Genomic DNA, 12,375 nt, shown 5'->3' with positions numbered 1-12,375 from the left:
GTACTAGGCGTGTACTGGATGGTCTCTCTGAGACGGAAGTGATTGGTACCTTTCGCTTGTCGTCTCAGGATATATATTCGCTGTATGATCTGTTGGAAGCTGACCTTGAGCCCCGGGTACGGTCAAACCATGCAGTCAGCGGTTTCCAGAAACTGCTGGCTGCATTGCAATTTTTTGCGTCTGGCACCTTCCAGCCAACTTTATCCCAGACATGCGGTTTTTCCCAGCCAACGATGTCTCGCTGTTTATCTCAGGTCATTAAAGCTTTCCGTAAATTAACGGCCCAGGTTATAAAATTTCCAGACACTGACAGCGAATGTAATGAGATCAAATTTGGCTTCTTTCAAAAATGGAGATTCCCCAATGTGCTGGGCGCGATTGACTGCACCCATGTGCAACTCACACCTCCCAGGGAATCGGAAGAATGTTATCGGAATCGAAAACACTTCCATTCCCTGAATGTCCAGATGGTGTGTGATTCCACAATGAGGTTATTGGACATCTGTGTGGGTTTTCCTGGGTCGACCCACGACTCCTTCGTTTTAAGCCAGTCATCTATTTTCCGTGATTTTGAGGAAGGAAGAATGCCAGATGGCTGGTTGTTAGGTATGTAATCTATATATATATATATTTTATAATGCATAAGTTATTAGCAAATATCTTACAACTTTTTATTGATATTTTAGGTGATGCGGGTTATCCGAATAAACCGTGGCTGTTGACCCCATTGCTTAATCCTGTAGGTGATGCTGAAAAAAGGTACCAGGAGTTACACATTGCATCGAGGGGTGTAATTGAAAGGACCTTCGGTGTACTTAAGAGCCGGTTTAGATGTTTAGACATCTCCGGTGGTAGCCTCTTATATTCTCCGGGAAAAGTCTGCGGCATTATTAATGCCTGTTGCATTCTGCATAATATCTGTGTCGCAAGACGTTTGCCGGTGAATATTCGTGCTAGTGTTAACCAGCATGGGGATCTTTCTTCAGTGTTACCTGTGGGCATGGACGAAGGAGCAGAAACCAGAAGAAATCTGATCAATACTTTTTTCGCATGTGAGTATTTCTGTGTTTTTTTTTCGTTTAAACAGATATCTCTATATATCATGATCCGTATCATTAACGATACATATGTATATACACACATGTCTGTATGGTTGACAGACCTTGTAATATTATTGTTTTAACGATTGCTATCGTATTGGGACATGTGTGTATAGCACACATTAGTTCTTTACATGTAAATGCACATGGACTTTACATATATATATTTGGTGTTTGTAATGTGATGCAATGGAACTGATTTTTCCGTGGTATTCAATTTGTACAATATTTAACTACGCATGGCGGTGGATAGAAACCTGTGCCAAGGGTAGTGACCCTCCGTGGCCCAACGAGGCAAGCACAGCGAGCCCTGCAAGGGGACGTTGTTTTGTTTTTAACTAATCAGCATCCCCTTGCGTGGATAGCTGATCATGTCCCCGATCTGGGTGGGTGCCTCTTGACGCTTGTCCCAGGTTTAGATCCAACTGAATGCCTTGTTGGATAGTGGGGATTTGCAAAGCTTACTTCCCATACAACCCTTTGAAAAATCGGGACCATCACATTGCATCGCAGTGCATATAAATTTGTTACATGCGATGTGATGCGATTATGGAGTTGCAACACACCAGATTGTGTGCCATGTTTCTGAACAAGTCCCTGAATATTTTTTAACGATATACTTTATCCCTTTCTAATTACAGAGTTGATCCATGTTGGTTCTTGTTGGCCTAGTTGGTTCTTGTTGGCCTTGTTCGGCTTGAAGTTTTCTGTATCGGCTTGAAGTTTTCTGTATTTTTTGGGAGTTGTTGATTCAAAGTTTATTTTCGAAAGAGTCTGCATCACAAAATTATTGGGGTTCATTTGCAATGGATGTAAGTAGCAAACTGCCAGGTGTAACTCGGTGCCATGTCCGTCTGCAACAGGGCCACTACTTACCAGCAAGCTATGTTCCCATTCATGTTTCCCCCTGCAGGTCCTTATGTCTCCTGCTGCCTCTGCAAACATCCCTTTGCAGTTTGATGTCTGCCTTGACGCCACATCCACTTCATTCCCAAGTGCCAGAGACAGGCCCCACTTCTCAGCTGCTGTTCTGTGAAATTGGTAAGTAGCTCATTCATGTGCCCCCGCAACACTGGTGTTCAACCTGTGGCACTCCTGATGGAGGGCCACAGGTTGAAGACCCATCCCCTAGGTTAAACCCCAAACAAACCAAGGGCGCATGCGCTGTGTGCCAGGTGTACCTCGGTGCCATGTCCGTCTGCAACAGGGCCACTACTGACCAGCACGCTATGTTCCCATTCATGTTTCCCCCTGCAGGTCCTTATGTCTCCTGCTGCCTCTGCAAACATCCCTTTGCAGTTTGATGTCTGCCTTGACGCCACATCCAGATCATTCCCAAGTGCCAGAGACAGGCCCCACTTCTCAGCTGCTGTTCTGTGAAATTGGTAAGTAGCTCATTCATGTGCCCCCGCAACACTGGTGTTCAACCTGTGGCACTCCTGATGGAGGGCCACAGGTTGAAGACCCATCCCCTAGGTTAAACCCCAAACAAACCAAGGGCGCATGCGCTGTGTGCCAGGTGTACCTCGGTGCCATGTCCGTCTGCAACAGGGCCACTACTGACCAGCACGCTATGTTCCCATTCATGTTTCCCCCTGCAGGTCCTTATGTCTCCTGCTGCCTCTGCAAACATCCCTTTGCAGTTTGATGTCTGCCTTGACGCCACATCCACTTCATTCCCAAGTGCCAGAGACAGGCCCCACTTCTCAGCTGCTGTTCTGTGAAATTGGTAAGTAGCTCATTCATGTGCCCCCGCAACACTGGTGTTCAACCTGTGGCCCTCCTCAGGGAGGGCCACAGGTTGAAGACCCATTCCCTAGGTTAAACCCCAAACAAACCAAGGGCGCATGCGCTGTGTGCCAGGTGTACCTCGGTGCCATGTCCGTCTGCAACAGGGCCACTACTGACCAGCACGCTATGTTCCCATTCATGTTTCCCCCTGCAGGTCCTTATGTCTCCTGCTGCCTCTGCAAACATCCCTTTGCAGTTTGATGTCTGCCTTGACGCCACATCCAGATCATTCCCAAGTGCCAGAGACAGGCCCCACTTCTCAGCTGCTGTTCTGTGAAATTGGTAAGTAGCTCATTCATGTGCCCCCGCAACACTGGTGTTCAACCTGTGGCACTCCTGATGGAGGGCCACAGGTTGAAGACCCATCCCCTAGGTTAAACCCCAAACAAACCAAGGGCGCATGCGCTGTGTGCCAGGTGTACCTCGGTGCCATGTCCGTCTGCAACAGGGCCACTACTGACCAGCACGCTATGTTCCCATTCATGTTTCCCCCTGCAGGTCCTTATGTCTCCTGCTGCCTCTGCAAACATCCCTTTGCAGTTTGATGTCTGCCTTGACGCCACATCCACTTCATTCCCAAGTGCCAGAGACAGGCCCCACTTCTCAGCTGCTGTTCTGTGAAATTGGTAAGTAGCTCATTCATGTGCCCCCGCAACACTGGTGTTCAACCTGTGGCCCTCCTCAGGGAGGGCCACAGGTTGAAGACCCATTCCCTAGGTTAAACCCCAAACAAACCAAGGGCGCATGCGCTGTGTGCCAGGTGTACCTCGGTGCCATGTCCGTCTGCAACAGGGCCACTACTGACCAGCACGCTATGTTCCCATTCATGTTTCCCCCTGCAGGTCCTTATGTCTCCTGCTGCCTCTGCAAACATCCCTTTGCAGTTTGATGTCTGCCTTGACGCCACATCCACTTCATTCCCAAGTGCCAGAGACAGGCCCCACTTCTCAGCTGCTGTTCTGTGAAATTGGTAAGTAGCTCATTCATGTGCCCCCGCAACACTGGTGTTCAACCTGTGGCCCTTCTCAGGGAGGGCCACAGGTTGAAGACCCATTCCCTAGGTTAAACCCCAAACAAACCAAGGGCGCATGCGCTGTGTGCCAGGTGTACCTCGGTGCCATGTCCGTCTGCAACAGGGCCACTACTGACCAGCACGCTATGTTCCCATTCATGTTTCCCCCTGCAGGTCCTTATGTCTCCTGCTGCCTCTGCAAACATCCCTTTGCAGTTTGATGTCTGCCTTGACGCCACATCCAGATCATTCCCAAGTGCCAGAGACAGGCCCCACTTCTCAGCTGCTGTTCTGTGAAATTGGTAAGTAGCTCATTCATGTGCCCCCGCAACACTGGTGTTCAACCTGTGGCACTCCTGATGGAGGGCCACAGGTTGAAGACCCATCCCCTAGGTTAAACCCCAAACAAACCAAGGGCGCATGCGCTGTGTGCCAGGTGTACCTCGGTGCCATGTCCGTCTGCAACAGGGCCACTACTGACCAGCACGCTATGTTCCCATTCATGTTTCCCCCTGCAGGTCCTTATGTCTCCTGCTGCCTCTGCAAACATCCCTTTGCAGTTTGATGTCTGCCTTGACGCCACATCCACTTCATTCCCAAGTGCCAGAGACAGGCCCCACTTCTCAGCTGCTGTTCTGTGAAATTGGTAAGTAGCTCATTCATGTGCCCCCGCAACACTGGTGTTCAACCTGTGGCCCTCCTCAGGGAGGGCCACAGGTTGAAGACCCATTCCCTAGGTTAAACCCCAAACAAACCAAGGGCGCATGCGCTGTGTGCCAGGTGTACCTCGGTGCCATGTCCGTCTGCAACAGGGCCACTACTGACCAGCACGCTATGTTCCCATTCATGTTTCCCCCTGCAGGTCCTTATGTCTCCTGCTGCCTCTGCAAACATCCCTTTGCAGTTTGATGTCTGCCTTGACGCCACATCCACTTCATTCCCAAGTGCCAGAGACAGGCCCCACTTCTCAGCTGCTGTTCTGTGAAATTGGTAAGTAGCTCATTCATGTGCCCCCGCAACACTGGTGTTCAACCTGTGGCCCTCCTCAGGGAGGGCCACAGGTTGAAGACCCATTCCCTAGGTTAAACCCCAAACAAACCAAGGGCGCATGCGCTGTGTGCCAGGTGTACCTCGGTGCCATGTCCGTCTGCAACAGGGCCACTACTGACCAGCACGCTATGTTCCCATTCATGTTTCCCCCTGCAGGTCCTTATGTCTCCTGCTGCCTCTGCAAACATCCCTTTGCAGTTTGATGTCTGCCTTCACGCCACATCCAGATCATTCCCAAGTGCCAGAGACAGGCCCCACTTCTCAGCTGCTGTTCTGTGAAATTGGTAAGTAGCTCATTCATGTGCCCCCGCAACACTGGTGTTCAACCTGTGGCACTCCTGATGGAGGGCCACAGGTTGAAGACCCATTCCCTAGGTTAAACCCCAAACATACCAAGGGCGCATGCGCTGTGGGCCAGGTGTAACTCAGTTCCATGTCTGTTCATAACAGGGCCAATACTAACCATTAATTTTTCCCCTTGCAGGTCCATATGTCTACTGCTGGCCACACAGAGAACACTGTGCTTGATGACCGGTTGAACCGATGGCAAAATCTTTGCATTACACCACTTGCATCGTGTGTCATAAAATTGTATTGTTATACTATAATAGTTCAATGTAAATAATTGTATACGAAAAATGATTCTTGAAATGTTGTTTGGTTCAATAAAATTTTATTGAACAATTTTGGATTTTCGACTGACATGAATCATGACCTTTGATGTTGTTTCATTTATAAATAGTTAGAAAGATATAAAAACGCTCAAAAAATGAGAAAATATTCAAAGTGTTTAGAGAAACAGAGAACCAAGATACGCCACAAGGTAAAGTTTCAGAACTGTCATTTGTTTGTAACAATGACCATTGTCACCACTGACCACGCTGCTCCTTCCAAATGTGCAGTGCGTCACATCTGGGGGGAGAAGGTTGGCCAGTGTTGACAATGGAACATTGAAATCAGCACAAATGATATACGCCACAAGGTAAAGTTTCCGAACTGTCATTTGTTTGTAACAATGACCATTGTCACCACTGACCACGCTGCTCCTTCCAAATGTGCAGTGCGTCACATCTGGGGGGAGAAGGTTGGCCAGTGTTGACAATGGAACATTGAAATCAGCACAAATGATATACGCCACAAGGTAAAGTTTCCGAACTGTCATTTGTTTGTAACAATGACCATTGTCACCACTGACCACGCTGCTCCTTCCAAATGTGCAGTGCGTCACATCTGGGGGGAGAAGGTTGGCCAGTGTTGACAATGGAACATTGAAATCAGCACAAATGATATACGCCACAAGGTAAAGTTTCCGAACTGTCATTTGTTTGTAACAATGACCATTGTCACCACTGACCACGCTGCTCCTTCCAAATGTGCAGTGCGTCACATCTGGGGGGAGAAGGTTGGCCAGTGTTGACAATGGAACATTGAAATCAGCACAAATGATATACGCCACAAGGTAAAGTTTCCGAACTGTCATTTGTTTGTAACAATGACCATTGTCACCACTGACCACGCTGCTCCTTCCAAATGTGCAGTGCGTCACATCTGGGGGGAGAAGGTTGGCCAGTGTTGACAATGGAACATTGAAATCAGCACAAATGATATACGCCACAAGGTAAAGTTTCCGAACTGTCATTTGTTTGTAACAATGACCATTGTCACCACTGACCACGCTGCTCCTTCCAAATGTGCAGTGCGTCACATCTGGGGGGAGAAGGTTGGCCAGTGTTGACAATGGTTCCTATGTTGCTGCATTGAAAAAAAAAAACTTATAGATAATAAACAATAAAAACTTAAATAAGTGCAATTTCACAATAAAAATACCTATTCCTTCCTAAAGAGACCAGAGTCAAATCTGGATGGAGATGGATGTTACAAGTTATTACTGTGAAAACATTGTAATTTTAAACTTTTTATAACTCCTGTGAAATCTGAGTTTCATCGTCATCGTGTGTAGGTGCTGATAATGACAGATCGTTAGCTAACGATTCAGGTTGCACACAAGATGTTGTCGCATGATCTGGCTCTCTAACATTTGGAAACATGCCTGAATATCCTGTGTACATTTGGGAATAGGAATAGGTATTTTGTGTGGGAAATACACCCCCTTTCCTCTCGTTTACTGATGCTTTTCTTTGTTTTTCACTTATGTTTTTTTTGTGCGACTTTGCAATCATGTCCTCTGCAATTAACTTCAGAGAAGTAGCAATCAACCCTGTACTGGCAGAAGTTTGTCGATGGCACTCTAACATGATATTAAAGGTATTTGCTGATTGTGCATTAGCATCTGAAATTTTCATTAAACTGTGTGCGTGGCTAGTTGTATTGTCAACCAATTTGTTGATTGACACAGCTATAATATTCAGTATATCCTGAGTAGTTTTGTATTGGCTCTGGCGGTTTACATCAATCTGTTTTACTATGTCTATAAAACCTTTAAAAGTGTTTTCTAAGCTATCTAGTCTTTTGTTTAAAACTTTTTCAAAGTCAACATGTCTCCGCTGCATTTGATCTGCCAAAGCTCTGATATGCAGATATTCTGGTTCTTCTGATGTGTCGTTGTTTCCAAGCTGCCTTGCTTGAGATGCTGTAAGGATAGAGAAATTTTGAAGAACATTCAATTACTTGATTTTATTTGTAAATAATGAAGAGTGTAGTAGAAACCCAAAGATATTGCTGAAATATATTATTACTTACGTATAGGTGTTGATTCCGATTGTCGCACCTCCACATCTCCATCCTCAGACAAATTTTCAATTAAATCAGGCCTAAAAAAACGACCAATTCCGGAGGAAAGTCCTCCACTTGTCATAGGCATATCTTCTGTAATTAAAATTCCCATAAAATATATTATAAACAAATAAATCACACTTTTCATGTAAGGAGTGCATAACATTTCCAAAAAAGTATTACTGTTTAATAAAATACATCCCTTGATTATAAACTGGTTTTATGCCGCAATACACAGCTATTTTTAAAAAAAAAAACTAACCTTTTTCTTTTGGATTTACAGTACTCTCGCATTCCATCTGTTGGGAATTTCTCTCCCTTGAGGATCGGTTACCGGAATAATTATCTATGGAACTGCTGTTGAAACCCTCAAACGTTACGTCGGTTACATCAGATGATTCAAGGAAGCATGTGGGTATACTTTGCAATTCAGCCATACCACTGCCATCATTATCTTTCGAACGTTCAAGAACTCGATTGCTGGAATTATTGTGCCTTCTTTCCGCTTGCATTAAATGTTGACGCTCATCTAATGAAGGTAAAAATATTATTAATAACATTTCATTACATTTTGGTACATAGATTTTATGCTATTAAATTATTACCATTTTTACTAGACATATTTTTCTCATTGCTAATTCTGCTGCCTCTTTTCTTTCTAGGATTCTCCTCTTCCTCCTGAATGCCTCCTCGTCTAGAGTCAACACCTCCTTTCACTCCATAAATCATTATTGGGTTTAATCGTTTCTTGATTATTTCCTCCCAGGAAAGCCACTTTATTTTCATCTCCGGTCCGCCACCTGTACCTATCTCATGTCTTCTTTGCATACCCATTTTTTTTTTAGTTTGCCTGCGGCAGTCACTATACCTTTTGATACAATGTTTGGAATCTCTTTGAACACCTGATATAGAGGTGACTTTTTCGGCAATATTATTCCACATCTTTCTTTTCAATTTTGGAGCTGTAGTTGGTGCCCTTGGACCAAACAACATATCATAATATCTATCAACTGCCTCCACCAGAGCATAATTCTCGGACTCATTGAACCGTACGCCACGTTGAGCCTTTTTCAGATTTTCACCACCGGATCCTTCACCAGAAGAATGATGAGATGCTGAGTCATCAGAAAACCTTGCAACCTCATTTGTATCACTTTGCATGCTTTCTTGACTACGGATATTTGATCGCTGCCTATCATTGGGACGCTTCTTTTCTAGACTGTTTTGTGGCCGGCTGTGATGAACATTTTGTAAATGTTGCCTTTTGCTGTGGAAAATCTGCAAACAGAATGAGAATTTACAATTTAAACATCATTACATTGCAAAATTGAAATCATCTTTGGTTGAAATAAAAATAAATACCTTCGAATGTCCACTTGTGGTGGCTTTTTGTTTATTGCGCGATGCTTCAACTTTCGCCCTCCAGATTCTAAATTCGGCACTTTGCTCCCAATCCTCCTCAAATCTTTCAAAATCTTCCTCCGTTGTAGAAATATCGGAACGATGTGGGCTTCTCAATGTAGGAGACTGTATAAAAAAGATGTAGTGTTATTGTTTTTAAACAAGCACATAATAAAAATTATTTGCCATGTTCAATTTGCCCTTAGTTTACCTATCTCTTTCAGGAATTTTTATTGTATGTCTAAATAAAAGGCATGTGTGCCAATGACATTCATTGATCACCCAGTTTAAGAAACCATAATGGTTATAGACCCAGCACCCACCCATGTTTTACCAAAGCACACCAAGCTGTAACCGCTACGTTTTGCCTTATAGAAGGCTGCTGTGTCTGTTCCAACTTCTCGAATAATGTGTTGTACTTGTGAGAGCCAAATACCATTTCTTCCAATAAATTATGGTTGGATATTAGGACAACATTTTAAGAAATTGGCGTGTTATAAAATCACCATAAACAAATAAATGGATGTTAGTATTGATGTACCAACACATGGTGATTTTTAAAATCGCATTGGGGCGTGGTGTGAGGGTTGTTGGGGTAGGAATATCATATAGGAGGGTTCACTCTGAGGTGGCAACAGTATGAGCCGCACACCCACAGGCCTTGTCCGTGACACTCGATGCAATGCATATTTACTGATCCAGACTATCATTACATATTGGTGATACTATATTCATAAACCCAAAATAATTTTAATTACCCGATGTCTTCCATTGCTTTTCTTTCTAGTTCCAACAAGGCTTGTCGTCTTCAAAGCCATCTCATCCAGTTCTTGATGCTCTGTATTTTTATGCACTGAATCTTCTGAAGAGGAATCCACTGGTGAAAAAAGACTTCTTTCTGTAGACATTCCTAATAAATACAAATGTCATGATTGAGCATGGTCGTTTCAATGTACAACAAAAGATCCCCATGTGCTAAACTTGCACAGTGAATACACCCAGTTGAATAACTTTATAACAGATGCCCATAGGCGGGGTGTGGATCATGTGTGAGAATGAAATTATATATGTACAGTCATAAAGTCGTCCCCACTAGTGCAACTTCCCTGGAAGGTCGACCTGACTTAGGTCTAAAAAGGACAAGGTCTTAATGAGTTATGTTGGAATTTGAATAGAGATCGACAGGTCATAAGATGAGCAGGGAATTTCCAGCACTTATGTGGGCACGACATATAACTGTAGAAATAAGGTCAGTCTGATTGATTACCGCTTCTATTAGAATGACTACTGTTTATGCCAGACTAATATACAGACACACCCGCATAGGCACACACAGCAACTCACACACATATAAAATCCACATATATAGAAACTGCAACATACTTCACATGTACACACATAACAGGACGGACATATGCACATACACCCACAATTCATATATGGCATTAACAGACACAAATCCATGTATACACACAACAACATATGCACATACACCCACATCCATACACACAGCGTTATATGCACAAGAACCACCATCTATACACACTTCCACAAACATCACATGTATACACATGCAGTTGCTACAGATGCACATACACCCACAATTATAAACTGCAACTTTCAGGTACACAGACACATGTATGCACACAGCTACATGTGCCCATACATCCACATATACTGTAGACCAACCTCTCTAAATACAGTGACATAATAGCCCTTACATACACACAAGCAACACATACATAAATAAACAAAGCAGCATCTACATAAACACACAATACACATACAAATCCTCACACACTGCGACTGCCCCCTCACACCTCTAAAAGAGCCATCTAGCTATTTCTTTATTCATAAGATAGTTGGAGGTGGTCAGCTGGATGGGCTTTATGGCTGCGAGGAAGACACAGGGGCTTTCTGCGTGTGACAGGAAGTCACGTCTCCTCCTGTGACTGAGCTCCTCCAGCAATGCTGCTATTCACTGCAGCGCTGCTCCATCACAAAGCATTCTGGCTGGCACGCAGGGGCTGGAGTTTAACAAATGCTGCTGGTCAGGCAGGGTGCACCCTTAAGACGTTCCCCAACAAGAAAGTGCAAAGCTTTGAAAAGTGGCCATGCTGACCCACCCCAACCGTGCACACTTCAAAGCTCATATAACAGTACAATTTGAATTTATCCCCTTAACAACCAAGCACTAAAAAGAACCAATTTGGAAATATGAAAGACATGCCACACACAAGGAGAGTATTGTTTAAAGGACATGCTAAAATCTCACTAACAACGGACAAAACTAAAAAGCCCTAACCTGTGGTTAAATTCAAGGACAACGCTGTCGAGCAGAAGGTTCCATTTTAAAGAAAATAAACAATAGAAACAGCGCAGCAATACTGTACAAAACAACTAATAAAATAAAGGATATTACTCACTCTGTTTGAAGACACGCGGTCCGAACGTGGAAGGGGGCTGCTGTGATCCACTGCACTACGGCCATTAGACACAACACTGTCGGCATCCCAAAATGGTGGATGCGTTGCGCAGCACGTTCTTTTTATACAATACGCGTAAGTTTCGCTTAGCGAAAAAGTCACGCCCATTTTTCGATACATTTCACTTCTTTCACTTCTTGCTGTCTCCGGAAAAAAAACCTTTGAATACCTCGAAAAAAAAAATAGCGAAAAAGGATTCTTGATGCGAAATAAACGAAAACATATGTTAAACGTAAAAAAGTTTTTTTCGGAGCACATTGAATACCCCCCTAAGTATATCCTTTTTCAAGATATGCCGCGTAGGTTGCAGGGAGGTGCTTTTAACACCGGCCTGCTCCGTCACATGATGTTCAGCCGGCCAATGGAATTCAACCTATGTCCGGCTCTAATCTATTCACTCTATCTTAATATATTGCACACATAATTGAATATGTTTCAAATACCTAATTAAAAGATACATGATTAATAAAAATACATATTAAAAATACAATAAAATTGACCTAAAGCATTGACATAAAAAGTTTACATAAAAGTTGACATAAAAATCGACATAAAAAAGCCGACATAAAAACTCAATAGATTACAAAAATTGCACATTATACAGAATTGATTTAGCAGCATATATAAACAATGTTTAGCGACTTAACTGACTAATAACTCATTATAAGCCGGACATTTATGAGAAGGGAAAACAAGGGGAGAAAACAGAAAAAACATAGTTAGTGGTATATTGATAACACCATACCACCCCCCTTATTTATTCATATAAGCCATTTGTATTCATAGTCCACATTGAGGGCCT

The 12,375-nt window shown here is 43.7% G+C and overlaps 1 protein-coding gene and 1 long non-coding RNA gene across 3 annotated transcripts; one reads left to right on the top strand and one right to left on the bottom strand.

The window, feature by feature from the left end:
• Positions 1-5,623: 5,623 nt before the first annotated feature.
• Positions 5,624-12,026, bottom strand: LOC146063943 (uncharacterized). 2 transcript variants are annotated; one of them, XM_083176892.1, is made up of 7 exons: positions 10,908-12,026; positions 9,846-9,997; positions 9,049-9,213; positions 8,292-8,964; positions 7,949-8,215; positions 7,654-7,779; positions 5,624-7,543 (listed from the first exon to the last, which is right to left on the bottom strand). In XM_083176892.1, the coding sequence occupies exons 2-7, from the start codon at positions 9,993-9,995 to the stop codon at positions 6,870-6,872; spliced, it is 2,055 nt and encodes a 684-aa protein (XP_083033018.1). In that variant the 5' UTR covers positions 9,996-9,997; positions 10,908-12,026; the 3' UTR covers positions 5,624-6,869. The 2 variants fall into 2 exon arrangements, with proteins under 2 accessions (XP_083033018.1, XP_083033016.1); XM_083176890.1 differs by having other exon boundaries at positions 11,514-12,025.
• Positions 7,639-9,059, top strand: LOC146063944 (uncharacterized). The gene is made up of 2 exons (XR_014471715.1): positions 7,639-8,224; positions 8,349-9,059. It is a non-coding gene; the product is annotated as an uncharacterized LOC146063944 (long non-coding RNA).
• Positions 12,027-12,375: the final 349 nt, after the last annotated feature.

The sequence above is a fragment of the Crinia signifera genome, chromosome 3 (genome assembly GCF_055691185.1).
Source record: "Crinia signifera chromosome 3, ASM5569118v1, whole genome shotgun sequence".
NCBI classification, from domain to species: Eukaryota; Metazoa; Chordata; class Amphibia; order Anura; family Myobatrachidae; genus Crinia; species Crinia signifera.
This window is presented reverse-complemented; position numbering and strand designations above follow the sequence as displayed.